At 49.0% G+C, this 26,985-nt stretch overlaps 1 protein-coding gene across 3 annotated transcripts in view; it reads left to right on the top strand.

Annotated features, from left to right (window-relative positions):
* The first annotated feature begins 283 nt into the window (after window positions 1-283).
* PODXL (podocalyxin like) overlaps window positions 284-26,985 on the top strand; it is an 86,115-nt gene continuing 59,413 nt past the window's right edge. For 2 of the 3 annotated variants that reach the window (XM_053254839.1, XM_053254838.1), the window contains exon 1: window positions 284-416. In XM_053254839.1, the coding sequence (XP_053110814.1) occupies window positions 350-416 (67 nt within the window). In that variant the 5' untranslated portion in view covers window positions 284-349. Of the gene's footprint in view, window positions 417-12,950; window positions 13,055-26,985 lie in introns of those variants that run through there. The other variant, XM_053254841.1, reaches the window with a different exon arrangement.

The raw sequence follows: 26,985 nt of genomic DNA, 5'->3' as shown, positions 1-26,985 counted from the left end.
CGGCTGGGGAGGGAGCCCGGAGCCGCAGGGGGGAGGCTGGAGGAAGCAGCTGCCGCCGCGGCGCCGACTCCTCCGAGGGCTGCCCGGAGCCAGCGTGTCGGAGGAAGGCGCGCTCTCCCCGGAACGTCGGGAGGGGACAAAGGAGGTGGCGGCGGCGGCGGCGGCGGCAGTGGGCACCGGGAAGCAGCGTGGACCTGTCAGCCCCTCCGCCGCCCTCCTCTGACCCCCCGAGGGCTGCCCCAGCCACGGGCTCTCGCCGAGGAAGGCTCCAGGCAGCCCGGCCGCCGCCGCCGCCGCCGCGTCGCGCCCTTTGCGCAGAGGAGACCCGCCGCCTCCCGGACCTTTCGCCATGCGCTGCTCGGCGCTGCTGCTGCCGCCGCTTCTGGTGCTGCTGCTCGGCTGGCGCTCCTGCCGCGGTAAGGGCGAGCTTCTGTCCTGCTTCCGTGCGGGAGGGAGCGGGGCGGGTGGGGGGGGTGTGTGTGAGCGGGCGAAGGGGGTCTCCTGTCCTTCGGGGGCCTGGCTCGGACGAGGCAGGTGGGCGGCTGCCGCTGGGCGCGCAAGAGGGAAGGCAGGCGAGCCGCATCTCCCCAAATTCTCCTCGCTCCATCCTTTTAAAGGGCAGTTGGTTCGGGGAGGGGGGCAGACAAGTGGCTCACCCCACCGCCCCCATCTCTGTTTCAGAAATATCTCACGTGGGACACAGCTCGCCCACGCATGGATGCACTCTGCCCCTCTGTGTTTTCCCCTGATGCCCCCACTGGTCTCCTTTCAGGGTCCAGGACCCCTGGCTCTTGCCCATGTGCAGCGGTGCAGATACACACACCCAAGCATTTCCCCCTCCTTTCACTCCTGGAGAGCTGGTCTTGTGGTAGCCAGCATGACTTGTCCCCATAGCTAAGCAGGGTCTGCCCTGGTTGCATATGAATGGGAGACTTGATGTGTGAGAACTGGAAGAGATTCCCCTCAGGGGATGGAGCCGCTCTGGGAAGAGCAGAAGGTTCCAAGTTCCCTCCCTGGCAGCATCTCCAAGAGAGGGCTCAGAGAGATTCCTGCCTGCAACCTGGGAGAAGCTGCTGCCAGTCTGTGAAGACTATACTGAGCTAGATAGACCAATGGTCTGACTCAGTATATGGCAGCTTCCTATGTTCCTACTCCATTCCTTCCCGGCCAGACCTAATCACCTAGATCCCCCAAAGTGCCCCTCCCAATACAAGAAGTTGCTCCTCATGTTTCCCCCCTGTCTGTACCCACCCCCCATGGATGCAACTGGCTGCAGGTGCAAGGATGGGGTCGTTTGCCCTTCCACTCCTGGGGTCTCTGGGCTCGTGGGGTGGAGTAACCAAGGGAGGCTTGAGAAAAACACTTGTGGTATGTCTGTATGTATTTCATTTATATCCCGCTCTTCTTCTGAAGAGCTCAGAATGGTGTCTATGCTTATTTTTATCCTCACAACAACCCTGTGAGCTAGGTTAGGCTGAGAGATACATGAGAGCTGGTCTTGTGGTAGCCAGCATGACTTGTCCCCTTAGCTAAGCAGGGTCTGCCTTGGTTGCATATGAATGGGAGACTAGAAGTGTGAGCACTGGAAGAGATTCCCCTTAAGGGATGGAGCCTCTTTGGGAAGAGCACAAGGTTCCAAGTTCCCTCCTTGGCAGCATCTCCAAGACAGGGCTGAGAGAAATTCCTGCCTCCAACCTTGGAGAAGCCGTTGCCAATCTGGGTAGACAATACTGAGCTAGATGGACCAAGGGTCTGACTCAGTATATGCCAGCTTCCTATGACTGGCCCAGAGTCACCCAGTGAGTTTCATGCTTAAATGGGGTTGAGTGTAGTTGATCTAGTGTGTGGCTTGGATCTCCAGGACCTGGGCTCAAATCCTCACCTAGCTGCACCCCCCCCACCACCACCACCCCTTTTCCACATGGAGAAATCCCCATGTTTGTGGACTTGTGCTCTTGCCCCCTGGAGAATTCCCAAGGGGTCGAGTTTTAGTGGATCAGATTTGGGCTTTGCATGATTCTAGGGCAGGGCTGCTCAACTTTGGCCCTCCTGCAAATGTTGGCCTACAACTCCCATAATCCCTGGCTGTTGGCCACTGTGGCTGGGGATTATGGGAGTTGTAGTCCAAAAACAGCTGGGGGGCCAAAGTTGAGCAGCCCTGTCCTAGGGGCTGTTGCTGTTCAGCAATAGTACACTGAAAGTAGCCCTCAAGAAGGGCTCTTGAGCATGTGATAAGTGCCTTTCCCTTCACACCTGAGTAACTGATCGGCTCTAGCACATCTGGAATTAGGGACACAGGGGAGAGGGGAGGGTCTTCTCCTGGCATGCACTAGAGCCCTGCCCCCATGGATCTTCCTTTTAAAACAAAAGCAAAAAAATAAACAAACCACTGGAAGGGTCTGCAGTTTCAAGACATTGGCTTCCTGGGTACTACAGATTTGCTGCTAATCCTCAAAGTTGCCTTGAATCTGTTTCCAGACATTCAAACCTGGATTTCTCTCCCCGCTCCCCAAACTTACCCTTCCATTGGTTTTAGGGGTGCTCTTAGCCATGCTCAGATATTATGTTGTACAAGTGTACAGATGTCTGCACACTCATGTTGTTCATGTGAATGGCTGTACCTGCGTTCATTTTAAAAATGAACCCGGGTACAGGCCCCCTCAAATGCAGGACACAAATCAGAAGTGTACCACCGGACCTATGTTTGACATAACATGTGAATCACTGTACCTGTGTACACTGCACACTTGTAGGAGTGCTGGACATAGCATATGTGAATAAGGTTATAAAAAGATTGAATTTGACAAGTTGATCCTTAACATTCCTCAACAGGATTCTATTGTTATTGTGCAAGGAATGTTTTTTTAATGTAGTGAAATTTTGCAAAAGTTCACATATGTGTAAGATTCCATTTAAGCTCTTGCCAGACTCTGGCTCCCTTGGTCTCCCTGCTGGTAGCAATACCAGCTGGATGAGGACACGACTTTGTATGGAGACAGGACCATCTACTGATGCACTTGCCTTAAGTTACTGAGCTGTGTTTACTGTGCGCGCATGGGAGGCTGTTACAGACTGTTTTTGACACTCTGTGGTCAGAACTGCTGTTGGATCTCTTCCAAATTTCCCTTGTCTTTGCGTTTCTTCCAGTCCCACAGTACACTCCTGTGTGCATGTCTTGCTCGGAAGTAAGACCCACAATGCTCAATGGGGCTCACTCCCTAGTAAATGTGTTTAGGCTCCCATTCTCTCTTGGCAGTAGGAATGGGATAGGTCTCCTATTGCTTTGCATGTTAGATGGATGATGAAAACGGGCAAATGCTTGAAAGCGTTCTGGGGTACAGTGCGCTTGTTGTTTTTAAGCTGCAATGCACTTGCCAGTTAAGCTGGAGCTGTTGCATGTGTGCAGCCCTGTCCCTGTGAATGACAGGAATATGTAACCGCAGGCAGCAGCTTGAGGAATGTGGAGATCGCAGCGCAGGGCTGCTTTGAGCCATTTAGCTTACTGAAATCTCTATTCCAGGGGTTCTCTAGTTTGGCTCCGCAGATGACGTTGGACTACAACCTCCATCATCCCCTGCCACAGTGGCCTCTGGCACCCAAAGTGATGGGGGTTGTAATCCAACCTTTACACAAACACAAACCCTACATCCACTAAAAAGATTATTCCAAAGTTATTCCAAAAGTTATGAAGTGTTGCTTTACTATATTCTCAAGAGAGATTGCAAAACCATCGCTCTAAGGAATCAACACAAACCTAACGATCCCCAAATACCCTATACCAAATATAAAATGTTTCAAATACAAATAACCAGCATATAAAACCTTTAGTACAAAATGAAATTGCTACTACTATGAACTACAACGACAAATATTTCTATCCCGCTTTTCAACGAAAGTTCTCAAAGCATAGAAAAATAGCTACAACTAAAAATGGCTCCCTGTCCCCAGAGGGCTCACAATCTGAAAAGAAACACAAGGTAGCCACCAGCAACAGCCACTGGAGGGATGTTGGGCTGGGGCTAGATAGCATATTTAGCTCTTCCCTGCTCAATATAAGCAAATTGCCACTTTAAAGGGTGCCTCTTTGCTCATTTAGCAGGGGTCCCACACTTTAAAGCCCTGTAATCCAGAGTAGTTACTCATAGGTTCCACATGCAAGAATTCTGCATAGTATAGCCTTCGTGTTTAGGGAGGAAAGTCCCATAAACAGCCTTAAATAGTAGAAAAATGTCCGATGATTCTTCATTGGTTCTTAATAGCCATACACATTCAGATTCCACCTGGGTCATCTTCTGTGGTGCACTAGAATCTCTCTCTCTTGCAAACAATCCAAATTCTGGCAAAGGTTTCCTCTTATACCCAAATCATATAGAAACATAGCAGTCTGTTGCCACTTCTTGCTTGTTCCATTGCAGTCCAGCGACATCTGGGGTTAGAGTTTCACCCATGCTTGAGAACCCCTTCTCTTTTCTGTGCCTGGACTCAGTCACCCAGCTCCGCGTGGATTTCATTGAGCTGTACATTGAAAAGCCAGATCCTACTGTTCAGAAACATTGTCGTGTGACTTAAAAAGCTTAGCCTAGGGCATGGCCATGCAAGCAGGGGTTGTTCAGGATTGCTTGGGGGCTGCCCCAGACACTCGAGTAGCCAGGAACAAATGCCCCAGTCGTTTCAGTTGTGTTGTCTCGGCTTTACCCTTGATTTGCTCCTGTATAAGTGAATGGCTGCAGTTCAGTCCCTGGGCTCCAAATGGAAAGCTACCCTTTGCAGTGGGGCTGAAATACACCCGCTACTACCCTGACACTTAAGTGCCCTGACCTCCACCCCAAGGGATGCCAGGTAGAGCATGTGTGAAATGCATCTCTATGTGGAGGGCAAACACTGCGACCCCCAGGAACCCCTGTGACATTTATTTCTCGCATCAAGCAGGGAGTTGGACTTGAAGACCGGCTCCAACGTTCCTTCCAACTCTCCAATTCAGATTCTGTGATATGCCTCTTCCTCCAAGGCGTCCATGGATGAGGCAACCTTCTCTTTATCCTCCCAGTGATTCTATATGGTAGGTTAGGCTGAGGGACAGAGAATCTTTGGAGGGGCTGCAGATAGTGGGAGAGCATCTGCTTTGCATGCAGAAGGTCCCCAGTTCAATCCCTGGCAGCATCTCCAGGTGGGGCTGGGAAAGACCTCTGCCTGAATCCTTGAAGAGTCGCTGCCGATCTGTGCAGTTAATACTGAGCTAGACAGACCAAGGGTCTGATTCAGTAGAAGGCAGTTTCTGGTATTTGTTCCTATGGTTCCTAGCTGTTCTGTGAACTTCAGTACCTAAGATGAGAGTTTTCTACGAACAGGCTTTCTCACCACACGTATCCTACCTAGTAGGACAGCGTTCTGTGTCCCTTTTGAATGGCTGCTGCTTACAGTCGTCTTATGTTTGCTGACATAGAAATGATAAACATTGTAAGCGGCTTCGCGGCCCTCTTAAAACTGCAGTCAGAATAAATAATATAAATATAGCCACCTTTCAAGGTTTTGTCGCACTCTGGTGCGACCAGAAAACAGAACTTGGGGTGGAGCTGTGCAGAAAGGGAAGGGGTCCCGCTCAGCTCTCAGTGGCTGGAGTCGTAGGACCCCCAGAGCAGGTATAGTCCTACCCTAATGGTGTCCCTCAGCGCACCTCTTCATTCCCCCTTATGTAATCAGATAGTTGTTTGTGTCTTGCAGTTTTCTTTGAAGACCAGAGGAGGACACTGTACTCTTTCACTGAGCACGTGTGAAAATCCCCATTGTGGCTGGGGATGATGGGAGTTGTAGTCCAACAGCATCCAGGGGACCCAAAGTTGGGGAAACCTCTGGACTACTATGGCCAGCAGCAGTACTTCTTCCAAGCCCTCCTTCCTGAGAAGCAGGTAACTGGGGTGGTTGGAGAGAGAACCTGGGACGCTTTGGCCTGGCACGGCTCCGCTGCCTCTGTGTTACTAAGCGCAGGCTACTTGAACCGGCAACAAAAGAGCTTTTCATCGGCTTAGCAAACCTGGCTGCCGCCAAAAGCCCTCTATGAGAATGTGAGGAAGGATCGCCTAGTGGCCTGCGCTGGGACTTTCCCTCCTTGCTCCTGTGTGACCTTGGGCAAGTCGGATTCGGTTCTGCTATGACTCCTGCTCGATTCAACACCCACCCACCCACACACACACACACACACACACACACCCCGCTGCAGGTGCCAGATGCTGTGGGCATGGTCCTTCCAGCATCTCTCTAGACAGGTCTTGCACATTCCTTGGAAACCCAAAGGAAGACTCCTTCATTGAGCACATGTAAACTGGGAGCAAATGGCTAGGCCCAGCCCCACGACCTGTGGCAGAGCACACGTGCAGGTACACACAGGCTTTGTGCAGGCAATGGGAAACAAGTTGTAGTGCCTTACACTGCTCTCCTCCTTTCCTTCCCAGCACAGAACTCAAGGCCGTGTACGTGAGGGTTCCCAGATGGTCACCCATCCAGACGCTGACCAGGCTTAGACCTGCTTAGCTTCAGAAGGTGGCTGCTGCATCGTGCAGACCATCTTGCAGGCTCTGTTAGGACTGGCCCAAAGGTTTCCAGTGAGAACTTTTGTCTTGGAGCTAGAAGGGGCCCGTCGCCAGCCTAGCTTTTTGCTGCCCTTTTGACTTTCGCCTCGGCCTGTTTTGTGGAGGCAGGGCCCCTCCCAGCAGTTGGCATTCTCCCCCCCCCCCCCCGCATGCCTCTGAACTAGGCTGGGCAGAGATGTAGCATCGCCCAGAGGGGGGGCTTTTTAGGAAAAACAGTGTTGACTGGGAGGAGCACTCTGCTGCCGGCAGATTTGGCCTACCCTGAATATCTCCTCTTTGAAAAATCACTAAAGTGCCCCAGTTCAGGAACATAGGAAGCTGCCGTATACTGAGTCAGACCCTTGGTCCATCTAGCTCAGTTTTGTCTACCCAGACTGGCAGCAGCTTCTCCAAGGGTGCAGGCAGGAGTCTCTCCCAACCCAATCTTGGAGATGCTGCCAGGGAGGGGACTTGGAACCTTCTGCTCTTCCCAGTATTCACACATGTAGTCTCTCTCATTCAAATGTGAAACAGGGCAGACCCTGCTTAGCAAAGGGGACAATTCATGCTTGCTGCCACAAGACCAGCGGGAAATGACTTGCCTAGCAAGCATGAGGTTGCCGGTTCGAATCCCCACTGCTATGTTTCCCAGACTATGGGAAACGCCTATATCGGGCAGCAGCGATATGGGAAGATGCTGTAAGGCATCATCTCATACTGCATGGGAGGAGGCAATGGTTAACCCCTCCCGTTTTCTACCAGAGAAAACCACAGGGCTCTGTGGGCGCCAGGAGTCAACACCGATTCAACGGCACACTTTACCTTTACCACAAGACCAATTCTCCTTCCTGCAAATAAAGTGTGCCGTCAAGTCAGTTTTGATTCCTGGCACCCACAGAGCTCTGTGGCTGTCTTTGGTAGAATACAGGAGAGGTTTCTCATGGCCTCCTCCCATGCAGTATGAGATGATGCCTTTCAGCATCTTCCTGTATTGCTGCTGCCCAATATAGTACCAGCGGGGATTTGAACCAGCAACCTTCTGCTTGCTAGTCAAGCATCCCCCACTGTGCAAATAGGGTGGCGGAAGGTGGGTTTACTTTGGCTGAGCCCCAGTTCCTGCTTCTCTTCCACAGCTAATGTATTGGAGAGGAGAGCTGGTCTTGTGGTAGCCAGCATGACTTGTCCCCATAGCTAAGCAGGGTCTGCCCTGGTTGCATCTGAATGGGAGACTTGATGTGTGAGCACTGGAAGAGATTCCCCTCAGGGGATGGAGCTGCTCTGGGAAGAGCAGAAAGTTCCAAGTTCCCTCCCTGGTATTTCCAAGATAGGGCTGAAAGAGATTCCTGCCTGCAACCTTGGAGAAGCTGCTGCCAGTCTATGAAGACAATACTGAGCTAGATGGACCAAGGGTCTTCCTATGTATGTGCATTAAGGTGGAAAAGGTGAGCAGCTGTGATCTTACCCCGCTTTATGCAGGTTCCATGAAATGTGTGAAGAGTCCAGGAGAGGCAGGGATGGAGAGAACTGAGGAAAGGTCTGCAGCTTGGGATTGTGGCAGAAGAGTTGCATGGCAGTGGCGTTGTGGGGGGAAGTATATATTTGTGTCCGCCCCGTGGGTTGGGATGGAGGCCGGGGAGGTGGTTCAAGGAACTACAAAGACGTTTATTGAAAGGAGAGGAGGACAATCGGTTGTTGGTGGCATTGTTTTCTTGCCCCATGAGGGGTGTTAATGTTTCTGTTACCGTGAGCTGCCTGGTGTTGAGGACAGGCTGGGCACTGGTTGACCTGCAGACAAGTGTTGCGATGGCACAATGGGAGAAATTGTGCAGACTTAAGAGGTTTGTGGAGTGGCAAGAAGTTGCAGTGCCCTGTGTTATTGTACAACTGTTAGTGGAAGATCTTCTCCAAGGCGCACACAAGGCTGTGCAATGCACCAACCTCTTCCATTAGTGTGGGGTTCTTAAACATGGGGGCCAGATGTTGGACTACAACTCCCATCACTCCATCAGCAGGCTGATGTGAGTTGCAGTCCGACAACATCTGGGGGCCCCAGTTGGAGAAGCCCTGCCTTTGTGCTAGGGGCTGAAGTGGTGATTCTCTTCTGTTTACCAGAGGGAGAGCAACTGGCCATAGCCAACCCCAGCACAGCATCCCTCCAGTGGCTGTCACTGGTATCTGCCTTATGTTTCTTTTTCAATTGTGAGCCCTTTGGGGACAGAGAGCCATCTTTATTTCTCTATGTGGACTGCATTGAGAACTTATGTTGTTGAGCGGTAGATAAATATTCATTGCCGTAGTAGTAACAGCTGGGGACAGCCATTGATCCAAAGCATTGTATTATATTGATAGTTCGGTGTTCCGTCTTTGAGCTGCCAGCAGGTACCTGTTGGGTTCGGGATAACCCTGCTGTGCATTCTTCTACCGTGTTTTTGAAAGCCAAGTTTCCAGACCTCATGGTTAGCAGGCATAAATTCAGAAGTGTGAGAATGTGACCTTGATCAAAACCAGGATGGAAAAAATGAGGTAAAGGAGAACAATGAGGCAGGAATTTGGACGGACTTTCTTTCCCATAGCTTTGGGGAAGATGTGTGGTGCCTTCAACTTCCCTACTGTTTTCCCATTTTCTGGAAGGCTCATCCTTTTTTTCTGGCAGGCTCATGCTTTAAACAATTATGTGACAGACAGACATTCAACAGGAGACGCTACCCCTGTGATATGTATTATATTGTTGCAGGCTGAAGAGCTGTTAAAGGCACAAGAGCTGTGCCAAGGAAAATATGGTCACTCTAGGTGCATAGTAAGAGGAAATCTGCACCCTTCTCTTTTTCTTTTTAGTTGCTGGCTTGTTTTTACAAAGCAGGGCCATCTGTTGATGCGTGCTGAATACGCTGCAGAAAAGCTGCAAGTGGAAGGAATCCAGACAGAGAGGTTAATACAGATTGCCTTGTGTACAATCTTACATTTATAGAGCTCTCTTAATCCGAAGAGTAACCCACAGCCCTTTACACCAGGGCAAGAAACCTTCAGCAGAGCTGCTCTTGTGGCAGCAAGCAGGAATTGTCCCTTTGGCTAAGCAGGCTCCACCCTGGCTTGCATCTGAATGGGAGACTACATGTGAACACTGTAAGATATACCCCTTGGGGGATGGGGCTGCCCTGAGAAGAGTGCCTGCATGCAGAAGATCCCAAGTTCCCTCCCTGGCAGCATCTCCAAGATAGGGTTGGGGAGACTCCTGCGTGCAAACTTGGAGAAGCCACTGCCAGTCTGTGTAGTCAATATTTTATTCATTCATTCATTCATTTATATACCGCCTAGTATAAAAATCTCTAGGCAGTTTACAAAATTAAAACATACAATATAACACATTTAAAATTCATAAAAAAGATAAAAATTATAGATAAAAACACGTTAAAAACACATTAAAATATTGAGCTAGAAGGACTCGGTATAAGGCAGCTTCCTATGTTTAGAAGTTCAGCCCATCCACGCAGTCTTCTTCCCACTAAAACATTGATTGGAACCAGGTGTTCCCTCTAATAGAGATCCCCAGATGTTGTTGACTACAACTCCCAGAATCCCCAGCTGCAATGGCTTTTGCTTGGGGATCCCAGGGGTTGTCGTCAACAACATCTGGGAATCCCTGTTAGAGGGAACAGTGGCTGGATCTGGGCAACACCTCTCACTCTGATCTTCTACAGTGCATTCTGGCCACGCAGCTGAGATCTGTTTGAGATCTGTTTCCCATCTGTTTGTAGCTGCCTGACTGTTCACAGGTAACCACCATCTGAAACCATCGTGTGAAACCGATTTGCAAACTATGGTTTGTGTTAACCCTGGTTTGGATTGGTGACAAGCCAGAGCTATAGCCTTTTCTCTGCTCCAGGGAGCTTTTAGAGAGGAGAGCTGGTCTTGTGCTGGCAAGCATGACTTGTCCCCTTAGCTAAGTAGGGTCCACCTTGGTTGCATATGCATGGGAGACTTCATGTGTGAGCATGGTAAGTTATTCCCCTCAGCGGATGGCACCGATCTGAGAAGAGCATCTAGGTTCCAAGTTCCCTCCCTGGCTGGGAGAGATTCCTGCCTGCCACCTTGGAGAAGCCGCTGCCAGTCTGTGTAGACAATACCGAACTAGATGGACCTATGGTCTGACTCAGTATAAGGCAGCTTCCTATGTTCCTATGAAGCTGGAAGCTGAGGATACAAAGCTAAAGCAGTCTAGCAATTCCATGATTTGTTCATACAGCAGGCAAAACCAGGATTTGCCTTCTGTATGACTGGAAGCTCAAACTATGCTTAGGTGCTAATCTATAGGTAGTACAAATGATGGTTTGGTATTTTGTTTGAACTGAGTAAGGGGGTTATTTTTATTACATATGTCTGCTCTTCCTCCAACATGGTTGTGTTTATTCTCACAACAATTCTGTGAGGTAGATTAGACTGAGAGAAGTGACTGGCTCAGAGTCACCCTGTAGGTTTCATGGCTGAATGAGGATTTGAACTAAGGTCTCCCCAGTCCTAGTTGAACATTCTAACCACTATACCACACTGGTTTTAGTTGTGGCTGGGCATGATGGGAGTTGTAGTCCAGCCACATCCGGGGACCCACACTTGAACCCATGCAGTAAATGTTACAGGGATGCATCTTTTTTTCTCTCTGATAAGAACCTGTTTGAGCATTCAGCATGATTTAAAGTGGTCTATGTCAACATGGCAAATGCAGTTTTATGAGCACATGAAATTGCCTTTTGTGGAGTTATATTGATCCATCTTTCTGCTCAGACTGGCAGGATAGGAGCACAGATTCTCCCCCAATCCTGTTTCCTAAGTTCATTTTTAACTGGACTGAACTTGGGACCTGCCCCAAAAAGAGCACAGGAAGCTACCATATACCGAGTCAGACTCTTGGTCCATCTTGGACATCCTCAGTGTTGTCTACACAGACTGGCAGCGGCTTCTCCAAGGTTGCAGGCAGGAGTCTCTCTCAGGCGTATCTGGAGATGCCAGGGAGGGAACTTGGAACCTTCTGCAGGCAAGCAGGCAGGTGTTAAGCATGAGGTAGGGTTCCTCTCCCTAATAAGGCAAGCAACTGAACCTATTAGCTGTGACTTCACACAAGCACTACTTTTGTGCAGATCCAGAGCTACGAGTCCATTAAATTTATTCTTAAAGTCTGTGGTGGGCAAGCAGGTCTAGATGTCTTGAACTTAAAATAAATAAAATAAACACCTTCAAATCAACTGCATTAGAAAAGTGTGCATTGTGGCATACATCTAATTTATATTTCCAGTTTATTCTGTTTGCCAAATCTTGGGGTTTGGAAATGCAGCGAGGAGAATTCATGACTAGAATGAGGAGAGGGAAGGGATGTGGTCTTAACAATGGTGATGCTCGGAGCCTGTAAAATGTGATTAGGATCAAGGGGAGAAATTGTTCTTTCCAATTCTGTGAGCCTCAGGGAAAGGGTATGGAGAGCTGATTAGGGTTAGGCACCTTTATTCCCAAATAAAGTGTCTTGCAACAGCTGCATGACAGGCCAAAATGCAACAGGTGCATGCAACTTTCCCTACGATCATGGGCAAAGCTGTTCCTGTTGAAATGCTGCCTGGCATGCAATCTTTAGGGCTCTTATTTCTTCCATTAGAAATGAAATCCAATTCTTCCTTATCCCCTAACCTCTTGTATCTTTCACTGCATTGGACACGGTTTTAAGAGCAAGTAATCTATGAAGGATTACAAGGATTTCTCACCTTCTGGTGAAATTCCTCCGCTAAAATGTTTGCGTAAGCTCTCCAAATGTTTTGCCCAATTCCCCGCCCCCGAAACACAGCACAGTCCCCATTTCATCGCTAAACCTGAACTGAAAGGATAGAGCGAAGGAAATCCAGAAGTTCACCACTCTTAAATAACTTCGTCATGGGAACAGGAAGGTGGTTAAAAGATGCTAATGATTAAGCTGCAGTCAAGCGACCTTGAGGATTCATCCAAGGACAACCCGCGAGAAATCTGTCCAGAATCTTCCCCAGACCTGAGCTAGTGCCAAAGTGGGATTGTGCAAGGAGCATTCTCCCTATTTGATTTAGTGCTAGAGATCTGCTGCTGGAAACTCGACTGGCAGTTTGGAATGACTATAAAATCCAGCTCTGCCAACGGTAGCAAACTCAGGGCTAGGAATTGGAAAGCAAATCGCTCTTTCTTGTTAACCGCTGAACTCGCAAAGGCTCTTAACACTATAGGATAATGTCCAACAGGGCTGTTGTAAAGCTTAATTAATTAATTGTTCCTCAGGCAGTGTGAGCTCCCCGGAGGCTGGAGTGACTGCTTTTAATGGAGAACGGAGTGGTGCCTTAAAGCTGCAAGGGTGGTTTGCCTCCTTTGAGGAGCTCGTTTTGAAAAGCGCAGGGTTTGCTTTTGTATATTACGTTTGTGCTGCCCTTCCCTTCGGGAGCTCAGAGAGTGACGGAGTTCTTTCCTCACCGGAACCTTACAAGGTAAAGTAAGATTGGGAGACAGTGACTGACCCAGACCTACCTAGTGAACTGAGCAGGGGGTTGAAGCACTGTTCCCTCTGATTGGGTTTGTTTGTTTTTTCCCCATCTGTGTATGGAATGACTTTTGTTCTGGGTGGCAGTATCAAGGCAGTGTGTGTGTACCATGTGTGTTCAGAGTGGCGCCTCCCTGATTCAACCTGAGCGGGATCTGAAATTTACTGAGCGGACATTAAAAATACTTGTGAGCGCCTGCGCATGTGCATGCCTTAAAGAGAATGCTGGTTTGAAGTAGTGTGTCTACCATTTAGGCAGGGGTTCTCAGATGCTGTTGGACTACAGCTCCCATCTTCCCCAGCCGCAATGGCCAATGGCTGTTGTGGCTGAGGATGATGGGAGTTGTAGTCTAAGAACATCTGGGGACCCACGGTTGAGAACCCCGGACTTGGAGCAACCTCTCTAGCCACTGCACCACACTGCTTTTGAACAAGGTTGCTGTCTCCTCCGTAGACTGTACTCCATGAGTTCTGGAACTGGGGCCCCCAGGGGTCGTTGGACTCCAGCTCCCATCATCCCCAGCCACAGAGTGGGTCTTGCAATAGCAAGCATGAATCCTCCCTTTTGCTAAATCGGGTTCGCCTGGGCTTGCATTTGGATAGGCGAATACATGCGAGTGCTGTCTGCTTTAAGATATTCCTGTTAAGAGGATGGCGCCGCAGCTCAGTGGCAGAGCATCTGCTTTGCATGCAAAAGGTCCCAGGTTCCCTCTCTGGCAGCATCGCCAGGTAGGGCTGGGGAAGACTCCTGCCTGAAACCTCGGAGAGCTGCTACCAGTCTGTGTAGGCAATACTGAACTTGATGGACCACTGGTTGGACTCAGTAGGCAGCAGCTTCCTGTGATCCTAAATTCCATGAACGCTCTTGGGAATGGGCTCCTAGCTCAGTGGCAGAGCATCTGCTTTGTGTGCAAAAAAGGCCCCAAGCAGTGTCCCCTCCAACAGGGATTCCCAGATGTTATTGACGACAACTCCCAGAATCCCCAGCCAAAGGCCATTGCAACTAGGGATGTTGGGAGTTGTGGTGAACCACATCTGGGAATCCCTGTTGGAGGAGCCCCTGGTCCCAGGTTCCCTCCCTGGCAGCATCTCCAGGTCGGCCCGAGACCCAGAGCTCCGCTGCCAGGAGCAGGCCTCGAACCCAGCGCAGTGGCACACCTCTGCAGCCGAGTTCGAATGGTGGGAAGGCACTGCAGGAGTGGAGCGCTTTCCTCTCGGCTTCTGCAGAGCTTGTGGCAGTTCTCCTTTGCTCGTGTGGCGGCAACGGCCACAGCCCCCGCCCAGAGGGCTTGCCTGCCCCATGGCCGCCGTTCCTGCTGCCAGGCTTCTGGCGGCTGGCTTGGTTAAGTGCCCTGACCACTCTCTCAGGCGCTGCTGAGCTGCCGTGCCCTCTGCGAGCCTGGGCCGTCTGTTTCTTCTGTCGCCGGGCGGCCAGGCTGCCAGCTCAGTCCTCCTGTGCCAGCCAGAGGGAGCAGACTGCAGCTGCGTGCTGCTGAGCATGTTGATGCCCTTTGCGGAGAAGTCGGAGCGGACTGCCTGGGGCGGCCTGGAAGCAGGGAGGAAGCCAGCGTCTGCGTGCTCTTTGGAGTTCAAGGGAAATTGGGACGGGCCAGCGGGGAAGACGTACGTTCGTTCTTGCACAGGAGGCTGAGTGAAATGTTACGGGAAGGAGAGCTGGCCTTGTGGGAGCAAGCACGAGGATTCGTCTTTGCTAAGCAGGGTCTGCCCTGGTTTGCATTTGAATGGGCAACTGACGTGTGAGCACGGTGAGATATGCCCCTTGCCCGATTTTTGCCGGTTGTCAGAACCACCAGGCTCGCAGCCGAGCCTGGTGGTTCTGGAGTGGGTAATCCGCTCAAGAACCCCTGCCCCCAAACCAGGTTTGTGGAGCGAGTGCTCCGCAAACCTGGTTTTTAGAATCGTGAGTAGCCGCAGCGTGGCTTTGCACTGCGCCTACTCATGAGTAGAACCCTGGAGGGGAAGCAAAAAGCTGCCTCCCAGCTCCAGGGGTCTCCCCAGTATGCCCTGCGGTATAAAAGTTTTAATAATAAATAAATAAATAAATAAAATACTGGGGCTTCCGGGGGCCACGCAGCCCCCAAGCTCCCCAGCCGGCTCCGTCTTGGAGCCAGCAATTGTGTGAACGGCCGATCCGGCTGCCCAGGGCTCCCTCCCCGCTCATGAGCGAGGAGAGCAGGCTTAGCCCGCTCTTCCCGCTCACCGCCCCAAACCGGGTCTCACGGATCGTGAGACCCAGTCCATTATATGTTTAGCACTTTGGAACGTCCCTGTTATAAATGCAGCATAGTAGTCACAGCTTTTGTTGGGAAAGGAATTGTCAGCTCTGACGGGGGAACTCTTCTTCTTAGGATCTTAGGGAGCTGCCTTATACGGAGTCAGACCACTGGTCCGTCGAGCTCAGTGTGGTCTACACTGACTGGCAGCAGCCCTCCTAGGTTTCAGGCAGGAGTCTTTCCCAACCCTACCTGGAGATGCTGCCAGGGAGTGAACCTGGGACCTTCTGCCTGGGGAAAAGCAGACCAGCTTTTCCCCAGGGGAAAATCTTACAACGGACCGTGCTCACATGTAAAAAGCCACCCAGAAGCAAACCACAGAGAACCCCGTTTTGCAAAGGGGACAATTTATGCTCACTACCTCAAGACCAGCTCAACCCCATCTGCTCTCCCTGGTAGCTTCTTCTCTAATTGGACATTTTCTAAGGAAGGAGGTGGGATTCCACTGCTACCTGCTCTTTCTCTGGAAAAGAGTTCACAATACAGAATGTGTTTTCTTAAATTGACTCTCTCCCCAATTGTCCATCTCAAGTAAATTCCCGGCCCCTCACTGAGGCTGCCTCTTAATCGCCTGTTTTCTCTGAGAAGACTGACCTAGTTTCTCGAGCCTTATTGAATTGCTGAGATCCTGGAATACCCATGTCAATTTGGTTTCTTCTCTCCCCCTCCGCCCCACCACACCACCATGTCTCGAGTGCTATTATATAATGAGAAAGGCAGGCCTGCCCTACAGGCCGTGCTGTGACACTGAGAATTGCCCACATCTGATTTAGGTTGCTTGAGTCCAGCATGTCAAAGTGCAAGGCCACCCTCCCTACGGGGGCAGGAAGCAGGGGTGTCACTTTTGAATTCTGTACTTATTGCATTTGTTGCATGATTCTTTATGAGGATGGGTCCCTGCCCTGAAGAGCTTACAGTCCAAAACCCAACACAGGGGAGACGAGAGAGGAAGGGGAGGGAAATGCTTGCAGGAATAAACAGGAGAAGAATTTCCTTCTTTTATCTGTATTTCGTTATAGTGGGATACAGGAACTAAGTTGGGGTTCTCAGACTTGACTCCCCAGGACTACAGAGGCTGTGGCTGGAGGTGATGGGAATTGTAGTCTAACAACATCTGTCAAGTTGGAGACCCTTTGAACGAAGGGATTTTGCTTGATGCTCCAGTTAAACTCTGGAGTTTCACTGCCATCAAATGTAGCGATGGCCAGCAATCTTAAAGGTTTGAAAAAGGGATTGGACAAATTCATGGCAGAGCAGTTGCTACTAGCTTTGATTGCTGCATACCTCCGTCATGATCAGGGTGGCATATGCCTGGACATGCAGGTGGTTGCCCTCTTTTCCCCCTGCTTGTGGGCTTCCCGATCACCTGGTTGGCCACAGCATGAAGAAGCAGGATGCTGGACTAGCAGGGATCCAGCAGGGCTTTTCTTAGCTCACAGAGGAGGTCGGTTTTAAGGATGCTGGGTTCTAAGAATACGAAGAATATTTATATACTGCTTTTCCACAAAAGTTCCCAAAGTGGTGTACATAGATCTAAATAAACAAACAAACAAACAAATAAACTGGCTCCCCATCCCCAAAGGGCTCACAATCTTAAAAAAAGAAACATAAGATAGACACCAGCAACAGCCACTGGAGGGATGCTGTGCTTTGGATGGAGAAGACCAGTTGCTGAGGAAGCGAGAGAGGTGGCGTTACGGGGACCTTCCAGAGGCAGCATGGGGGAGTGGGCAGAGCTGGTAGAGGGGGCAGGAGACCCTCGGATAGTAGAGGGTGGGGGAACCAGGCAAGTGAAGATGATGGGCAGGCAGAGGAGTCTCAGGATTGGAGGGCAGAGAGAGAAGAGGGGGCAAAGCCAAGGAGAGCTCTGAAGAAAAAGGGTATGGCGAGTGGAGAGGTTCATTCTCTATGCCTGATGAGTGCTCTTTGCACTGAACAAGAATGGTATTTTGGTTTTATCCATTTAATTGGGAGGTGTTTGGTTTTTTTAAAAATGTAAAGTCCTTTCAGATCTGATTGGAAAAGCACCAAAAACATTGAAAAATAAATATAGTTAAAGAATGCTGACACCGGATGGTAGAAATGCTTCGCCCATTCTTCCTTTCCAGGATCTTTGCAATATACAAGCCTTTCCTCTGCACACATGAAGCAGCCTGATACTGAGTCAGACCCGCAGTCCATCCAGCTCTGTATTGGCTACACTGACTTGCGGCAGCTCTTTGGGATGGAACCTGGGACCTTCTGCATGCAAAGCAGATTCTCTACCATGGAGCTGTGTGGCCTCCTCCCCTATGCCCAGCATATTTTGCTCCTTAATCATAAAATCCTCTCACTCTAATAAATCCCCTCCCTCTGGCTAATTATTCTGGCCTCTCTGTTCAGCCTCACTTGCTAGAGTGAGGTTGTCCTATTTCCTTGGATTCTACGTTTATTACTCCATGCCACATTTTATAGGCACTCCAGGTTTATGCCAACTTGTAATAGTTCCAATAGAATAACTTACCTGCCCTAGATCTATGCTAAAGGCTCCTTGAGCATTTCATTGTCCTAAAAGAACAGTGAATCTCCCTAACTCGATTCATGGGGAAATGTCCCTCTGCACATCGCTGCAGGCATGTTGGCAGTTGCGAGGTGGCCAGTTCTCAGTCGCAGATCTGTGTTCTGCTTTTGAAAGCACCAATTTAATGGAAGATGAGACAACTACAGCTTCTTCTGCCCTTTCCAGTTTCTGGTCCTTTCATTCACTTTCCTCCTGCCTCTTGTGGTGAGCAGCTTTCTTTGTGTGCTGCAATGCAGGTGAGGGGGACAGAGTGGACAGCACAAAGGGAGTAGGTGGGAGAAGCTGGAGATGCCATGTCTCTTGTTGAATTGGGGGATTTAAATGCATCTTATATCTATTTCCAAATGAGCTAGAAAATGTATGATACTTATGGACAAATAACTGGAGTGCAAGTGGGAGGTACCAGCAGACTTGGAATGTGCAAAACATCTGAAGGGGGAAAAACCCTAAGGGGACCAAAAACAAACAAGCCCAAACTGCTCCCATGTTAGTCAATGGGACAGAATGTCCATGGGCTCAGAGTACAGTTTACAGACAAGTAGGTGGGCAGAGCAAATGCAACTCGGTCACAAGGAAGGGGGGAAGGAACAAATGAACAAAAAGAGTGGGAAATTTCTAAGCTTGAAGAATACTCCATAAAGTATAACCCCTTCTGCTTGTGAGAGGGGAAAAGTGTGTGAAACTCCTCCCCCCACCCCCACACCAACCATTTCACAGCTTTGTGTTTCTGAAGGGGAAGGGGATTGATGCATTTAAGCTCTTGGTGTGGAGGTTAACCTCCCTTACCTCCCATGATAAAATCAACTTTATGTTTGTGACCTCTCCTGAGGAATGAAGGGGGAATTTGTGCACTGAATCTGTTAATCATTGTATGTATGCCTGCATGCATGCATGCACAATTTATTGTGTGACTAACATCATTCAGCATTAGATATAACCTACTTGTTCCCTGTACTGCAACAGTGTTTTGCAAGGTCCATACAACACTTTTGTCCAGGTTGTGATCTGGCAACCCAAGGTACTGTCCATTAAGATGGTGGGATGAATGTTTGTGTTATAGCCATTCAGCGACAGGGACACAGCAAAGGCTTATACAGTGTGGAGGAAGTGGATAGAAAGGATCTCTCCCGTTCTCAGGTTTTTTTAGAACTTGGGTGCACTCACAGAAACTGATTTGCAGTGTATATTCAGGAAAGGCAAAAGTATCTTCTTCACACAGCCCATCAATACATTTATGGGGTTTTTATGCCACAAGATGTCATGATGGCTACATGGAACTTCCATGATCACGGGCAGTATACCACCCACCAGTTGTTGAGAAGTATTATTGCCTTCATGCCTCGATTCCAGGGTTTTCTGGGAAAGCAACTGAGTGGCCATTATGGAAAACGGGATACAGGGCTAGATGTTCTCTGCTCCGGTCCGGAGTGCTGCTCTCACTGAATGACCCTAATATGAGCATTCATCCAGTCATCTTTATGGCCAGTACCTTGGGTTGCCAGAGCACCACCTGGAAGTTACAAGTATCGACCTGAAACAAAATGTCTCAGTACAGGGATCGAGTAAGTTATATCCAGTGTTGTCTGTTGTGTGGCTGTGTGTATGCCTGCTCTTAAAATCAAAAGGGGTATGGAGAAAAACTGGTCACACTTTCTTTGCATGCAAAGTGATGCACTGAAATGGGAATACATGCAGGTTAATGACAAAGAGATGCCCTTCTTTGCACATTAAATGTTTACTGTTACTAGACATAGTGATGGCAAGTACCTTTACAAGAGTGGAGGGTCTGTGCCCGGAGAAGAGTTTAGCTAAATATGTGATGACTACAACCCAAAAGATCTACAGAGAGAGCGAGAGAGAGCGTGCACGCACATAGCTTTTCCCATGCTGTTCATACACTTTACATGCAACCTTCTCTCTCCATTATTTCAAAGTGTGCTCATTAAGGATCCTTCAGAAGGCGCACAGACTGTGACTTTCCCCTCCACAATAACCAGCACAGTGTTGACTGTGTTTGAAAGTGTTTCTGTCCACAGCAAAGGGAATTGTACTGAATAGAATAACATGGATTTCCTGTAGGAAGAGCACACCCACTCCTCAAAGCTGAAAAGACACTCACGTGAACAGTTCTTCTGTTCATCCTCTTGCTTCTTCAAAGAACTGGAGGTTCCGATGGTTGGAGGTGGGTGTCATGAGGATGCACTGCTGCGGGACGTGGTGATGGGCCTCACCCTGGATGACCTTAAAAGGGGGCGAGACACATTCATGGAGCATATTGAAAGCCACAATAGCTAAGCAGAACCTCCATGTTCCGAAGCAGTGTATCTCTGGATACCAGGAGGTCAGGCTAAACAAAAAGGAAGTGCTCCTACCTTCATGCCCTGCTCAGCTTGTGAGCTTTCCAGAAATATCTGGCTGCCCTCTGTTGGAAACAGTTTGCTGGGCTAAATGGATCTTTGGTAGGAAGAAGCTACCCAGCAGGAGGTGCAGCATAGGTTGTGCACCTTGTTGCACAAGAACAAGAATGCTGTGCTAGCTAGTCCAGCTATTGTCAGGAGCTTGGGTTCCAGACTAGTGTTGCGCTAAAGCAACAAGCTCCTGCTTCTGGGCAACCTCTTCCTTCATCTGTTTACAATACAGGGGGTGCGTGCACAAAAGTGCAACTTCAGGATTTTGTGCAACTATGTGGCCTTCTTGCACTTTGTTGGGGAAGGGGAGGAGAGCTGGTCTTGTTAGCGAGCATGGATTGCCTGCCTTTGCTAAGCAGGGTCTGCCCTGGTTTGCATTTGGATGGGTGACTACATGCAAATCCTATAAGATGCTGCCTTTAGGCCATGGAGCCATATCTCAGTGGCAGAGCATCTGTTTGGCAAGGAGAAAGTCCCAAGTTCACCCTCTGGCAGCATCTCCAGGTAGGGCTGGGTTTAATATGTTTCCCCCTTTGCTGTATCCCATGTAGTACTTTGATTGCTTATATTAAAATAAGTGGGCATTGCTCAGAGGCAGAACACCTAATTTCCATGCAGATGGTCTTGGGTTCAATTATCGTTGACATTTCCAGTTAAGGAACCGGCTAGCAAGTGATGGGAAAGACCTGAGGCTCTGCTATTATTGCTTTTTAGCAACAACCTTGTTTCCTGTAAATGTATTTGTTGGTATTTTTACAAACGGGCTGCCCCACTGGTGTACAGAGTTACATAGGCAGGTCCCTGCTTCCAAGGTGCTTACAGTTGAAAAGAGACAGTGAGGAAACAGAGGGGAGGGGAGACAGGGTATTGTATCCCCTACGCAGCTGCCATGTTACTGGGGAGAGGGCCATTTTTAGGAAGTGTGGTGAGCAGAGATGGGAAAACGCTTTTAACCCTCTGTCTTTTCCCCCTCCCTTCCATCAAAGGGGTTGGAGCTTTAGCTAGCAAGTACAGAATAAAACTTCCCTCACTCTGAACACACAGTGCGTGAATACTACACAGCTGTTGCGACACTCGGAACAGTTAAAGGAGCCTTTAATATCCTCCAGTGGTCTAAGTCCAGGGTTTCTATTGAGTGTCGTGCCCCCATATGGATCTGCCAGTGGACTGAGAACTGTGCCGAGGCTCTGCTCTGGTCACCCCTCACCTTCAGCGGGGAGGTCATTGTTCTAGCGATAGGGCCTTTTCCATGGTGGTGCTCTGACTGTGGAACACCTTTCCTAGGCATCTTCATTGGACACCTTCCTGATATGATTTCCATTACAAAAGGGCCACCAATTCCCATGTTCTGCCTGCCTGCCCACCCGCCCATTGAGATTTCCAGAGGAAAGGCTGTGCTCTATGCCTCCTTATCATCTGAAGTATGGCTGGTGGCTAGATAGGGCAGAGCCTTCTCAACTGTGGCCCCCAAGCTCTGGAATTTCCTCCCCACCTCTTCCGTGTTGACCTTCTGGAAATGGCAGGCGGAGACCATTCTGTTTAAATGAGCCTTCAGCACTGGCTAGCGTTGTTCCCCTGGACATGCTGAATTCTTTTTATTATTATTATTTTAATCTCCCTGTACAGTGTGTTCTCTCTTTTTTTTCATCTGTGTGCAGTGTTCTGGGCGGCTGTATCAAGACAGTATGTGAGCACGTGCATTCAGAGTGGGGCATTCCTGATTCCACCTGAGCGGGATCTAAAATTAACTGAGCGGACATCAAAAAAACCTGTGAGCGCATGCATGTGCACACATCTTAGAGGGAACACTGTCCCTGTAGTTGGTTGCATCTTTAGATGGGTTTCTTTGTGTTTTCTATTTTTATCAAGTGCTATTTATATTGTATTTTAAAATTATTGTATCTTATTTCTTTGTCGTATTTATATACCGCACTGTATAAAATCTACAATCCAATCAAACAACAACCAAAGCCTATAAAACCATATCAACAGATGAAAATTAACATAAATAAAACTTCAAAACATCATAAACAAGAAGCCTGATGAAACAGGTGTGTTTTCAAAAATGGTTTTAAAAAACGACCGGAGATGAGGAGATTCTGCTTTCCTTTGGGAGTTTGTGTTCCAGAGCCTCAGGACAACCCTAGAGAAGGCCTGGTTTTGAGTTGCCCCCAAATGAGCCAGTGGCAACTGTAACTGGACCTCTTCCGATGAGCTTAATAGGCGACGGGGTTCATGAAGAGGAAAGCGCTCTCTTAAACAGACTAATAGATTTTATTCCACATTAGGGCACTTTTGAGTCCAAAGTAGCAGATTATTTTAAATAAAAAATACATAATACAAGCTAAAATCCTGTAGGTACCAGTTTTAAAACTTTTTTTCCCGCCCATGCATTGAGCAGTATTTCATTTTCATTGCTTCTTGTTCATCTCTTGTTGAATGGCTGCTGCCTCTGTTATGGTGGACTTACGAATCCCGTTTTTAAATTGCTTGTTGTGGGTTGCCTTGGGGACAATTTTTTTTTTTTTAGTACAAAGTTGGGACAGAAATGTTTTAAATAAAGTAAACAAAACCATGCTGCTTCTTTCAGTGGCTTCATGGGGAGAAGCAATCCAACAGAGTCATTCCCTGTAGGCAGAGCTGGATTTAAGGGCTGGGGTTCAGGGCATAAAGGTTGCCGGGCGTTTCAATTCTTCGTAACATGGAAATATTGCTGTTAGAGGGAACAAATGTGTTTCTGTTTGCTTATATGGGACCAGGATGAATCATGCCTGAGAGTTGTGCATCAAAGCTTTGAAAGGGGCTACAGAAGTGGCAATAAATATAAGATGTTTATATTTGGGGAGGAGAGCTGGTCTCGTGGTAGCAAGCATGAATTGTCCTCTATGCTCAGCAGAATCTGCCTTGGTTTGCATTTGGATGGAAGACTACATCTGTGAGCACTGTAAGTTAATTCCCTTAGGGGATGGGGCCATCTCTCAGTGGAGGAGCATCTGTATGCCTACAAACAGAAGGTACCCAGTTCACTTACTCACATCTCCTGGGAGTTATTCGCACTTGGCTTCAGGCTTTGGGGTAAACGTTGAGTGAAGTCACTTCGAAGTACACTCACAGCACTGAGGGAAGCAGCCCCCCCCCGCTCCCCTTTTCCTTTGAAACAAGTCCACATGGCATACTCCGTGTTTTCCTTCTAGCCAATGGGTGGGGGAGAGAGAGAGCACCTGCAGAGATAGATCTCCATTTCTGAAGAGAATATGCCTATAATCATGCTAATGATTCTACATCAGTGCCTCTCCCATTTGCTCAGAAAGAGTAGCTTAAAACCAGCATTTAAAAAACCTGGACATATGTCAAGATAAGCTAGAATCCGTACCACAAAGCCCGGTTTGTGTGTGGAGTGCTTCCAAGGCTCTCGAAGGGTCTTCGGGGTAAGTTTGGCTGGTGTGTGACCGCACACACTCTCTTCTGGAAAAGATTCGGGGCAGAAGCCACTTAGGGCTAGGAGCGACTCCCGCTGGAAACCTTGGAGAGCCACTGCCAGAAATCTTTGAGAAGCTGCTGCCAGTCAGGGTGGACAATACTGAGCTGGATGGGCCAAGGTACAAGGCAGCTTCCTATGTTCGAAGTTGGCCAAAGTGGAGGGGCACTGAACTCCATGGACCAGGACACCATCTTGCTCCAAGAGCAGAGGGAGGGCTTCTTAAAAAGGAAAACTCAGGACTCTTCAATGGACCATGAGTGTAACCAGGAGGTGAGTATTCAGTAAGTCCCTGCCAACTGAGCAAAGAGGCACCTTTTTAAAGTGGTGACCCTCTTGATTTAGCAGGGGGAGAGCAGCTGGCCCTGTCCATCCCCAGCACAGCATCCCTCCAGTGGCTGGTGCTGGTATCTTACTTGTGTTTCCTTTTAGGCTGTGAGCCCTTTGGGAACAGGGAACTATTTTTAGTTATTACTGTCTTTCTGTATTATACTGCTTTGAGAACTCTTGTTGAAAAGCAGTATATAAATATTCATCATCGTAATAGTATTTCATATGTCTAGCATGTGCCGTTACATCCCACACCTGCGCATTTTCCTTGTTTGCGCGCACGCACACACACTTGGTTGCCTGGAGTTGCATTCCGTGACATTTAGAAACCTGCATAGTCTAGAGGGAAGCCTCAGAATTGGGAATTTGGCAGCACTGTTGCAGAAGAGTGTGGTGTTTATTGGGGAAGACTCTGGGGGGGGGGGGGTAGCAGTGCAGTCTGGGGGGAAGGATCTTTGGCAGGGGGAGGAGAAATGGGTGCCCTTGCTCAGGCTCTGGGTTCTAGAGGAGCCTGGACTACTCACTCGCTCTTCCCATTGTTATAGGCCCCCTTTTTTTACTTCATTTCTAGCGTCATGCAACTTTTGCATGATCTGAATTTTTGAACTGCACAATTGTGCACGCTTTGTGTTTGCATGCACCTTTAAAAAGCCCTGAGCACTGGAAAGATTTAAAAGCACGTAGCCTTGCATTATGGTTTGATTAAAATATGGATGGTTTCGGTCCAAGGCAAAATTTCCTCGCAAATTAAATCGGTGTTACACAAGTCATGCAAAAATTATTTCTGATATGGTTGCCCTATTTGAATTATGTAGACCAAAAGTAGGGTGGGGACATTGTGACAAGCCAGAAGGGTTGAAATGCATGTTTGTTCTGTAGTGCAGGGACCCACTGTTCCCTCTAAGGTGTGTCCACATGCACGTGCTCACAGGTTTTTGGATGTCCGCTCAGTTAATTTCAGATTCTGCTCAGGTTTGAATCAGGAAGGCCCCACCCTGAATGCTGCTGCGCACACACTGATACTGCGCCTTGATACTGCTGCCCAGAACAAAACTCATTCCGCACAGAGATGAAAAAAATCAGAGGGACCACTGCAGGGACCTAATACAGGATATTAGACCAGGGATTCTCAACACTGAGTCCCCAGATGCTATTGGGCCAACTCCCATAATCCCCAACCAAAGGCCACTGGGGCTGGGGGTTATGGGAGTTGAAGTCCAATAACATCTGGAGACCCAACGTTGAGAATCCCTGGTCTAGATGTTGCTAAACTACAATAAGTTATAGCTGGGGATGATGGGCGTTGTAGTTCAGCAACATCTGGAGCACCACAAGTTGGGGACCCCTGCTGTAATGGATACACTATAATGTGCAAAACCAAAAATTTGGAAACAGTTGTTGGATGAGAGGGAGCGGGTTTGTGGATAGTGTTATGTTAAAAGGTATCAGTTACATGCAGCTATTATTTGTATAAGAAGGAAACCATGACAAAAAGTTTACCCCAAAAAAATCTCCGAGTAGGGGGATGGGGGGCTAGCCAGGTGGCCTTCTCCCCTTCCTCCCTAAGGAGCAGTCCCCTCTCTGCAGGGATCCACAAACTTTGGCTTAGCTCACTAGCCAGTCAGTATTTGTGGTTGCCACCAATCCCCTCTCTTCCTTCGGATCCTTTTCTGGCACGTAGGCAGAGGGCTTAGGAGAGAAGCAGGTCTTCCGTCATTTGCACTGCATATTAAGGAATAGTTGGAGCTCCATCCTGCTGCCCAGGAAGGATCCCTGCTGTTTCTTGCCTTCTCAGAAATGGCGGTGGAAATGAGACCGCGGGGGAGCAGAGCTGTGTGGTGCCAGGTGTCCTGCTCAGCCGAGTGCTGCAGACACTTGCCACTGGCAATTGGGTTTGTAGATACCTGCCTGTCTGCACCCCGGAGTTCCAAGGAGCAAAGGTTATGCTGTCCCTGGCAGCACAGGGCTCCACATGGCCGCCTCTCCTTATCCAGCTTGTCCTCCAGACAGTACATTGAACTGAGTACAGCTCAAGACCAGTGGTCCCTCTAATTTTCCCCATCTCTGTGCAGAATGAGTTTTGTTCTGGACGGCAGTATCAAGGCAGTGTGTGCACACCACGTGCATTCAGAATGGGGCCTTCCTGATTCAACCTGAGTGGGATCTAAAGCTAACTGAGCCGACATTAAAAAAAACAAACTTGTGAGCGTGTGCACGCCTTAGAGGGAACACTACTCAAGGCAGGAGAGTTGCCATCTCCTGCTTCAGGACTCTGGTTGCCTTGAGCTGTGTGCAATAATTTCCAAGCTCAGGCTTTGACTTGCGGCGCAATTCCGATTCCGAGCCCCCTCCCAGCCCCCTTTTGGTGCAGAGGACAAGTACCCCTGAGCGAAATCCCCAGCAGCCAAGAGTGCCAGCAGCCTAATACAGATTCTGATGACCAGCTCCTTCGGGGAACAGAGAGAATGTCAATTCTAAACCAGAATGCCTGAGAAGGAAAGGTTAGATGATACCTCGGAGGGCATCGCTCAGCCCGTGAGCGAGAGCGTCAGTGGCTTGCAGAAGACAGCATCTGCTGGAAAGAGACAGGCGGCAAGGCGAGCCCAACCTGCCTCTCTTCCCCCTAAGTTGCAATTTTGCCTTCAGTTCCCTATCAAGTTGCCTGTAATTAACCTCCCGGAGGAGTCAACCGTTTCCAGTAAAAACCCGTCGTCCTGCAGCTTTCAGTAAATCAGCTTTTCAGCCATCAGCTTAAGAAGCGCTGCATTCTCAGCAGCTTTAGGAACATAGGAAGCTGCCTTCTACGGA

The sequence above is a fragment of the Hemicordylus capensis genome, chromosome 5, assembly GCF_027244095.1.
Source record: "Hemicordylus capensis ecotype Gifberg chromosome 5, rHemCap1.1.pri, whole genome shotgun sequence".
In the NCBI taxonomy this organism is placed as follows: Eukaryota; Metazoa; Chordata; class Lepidosauria; order Squamata; family Cordylidae; genus Hemicordylus; species Hemicordylus capensis.
The sequence above is the reverse complement of the archived record's forward strand: the minus strand, read 5'-3'. Positions and strand labels throughout refer to the sequence as shown.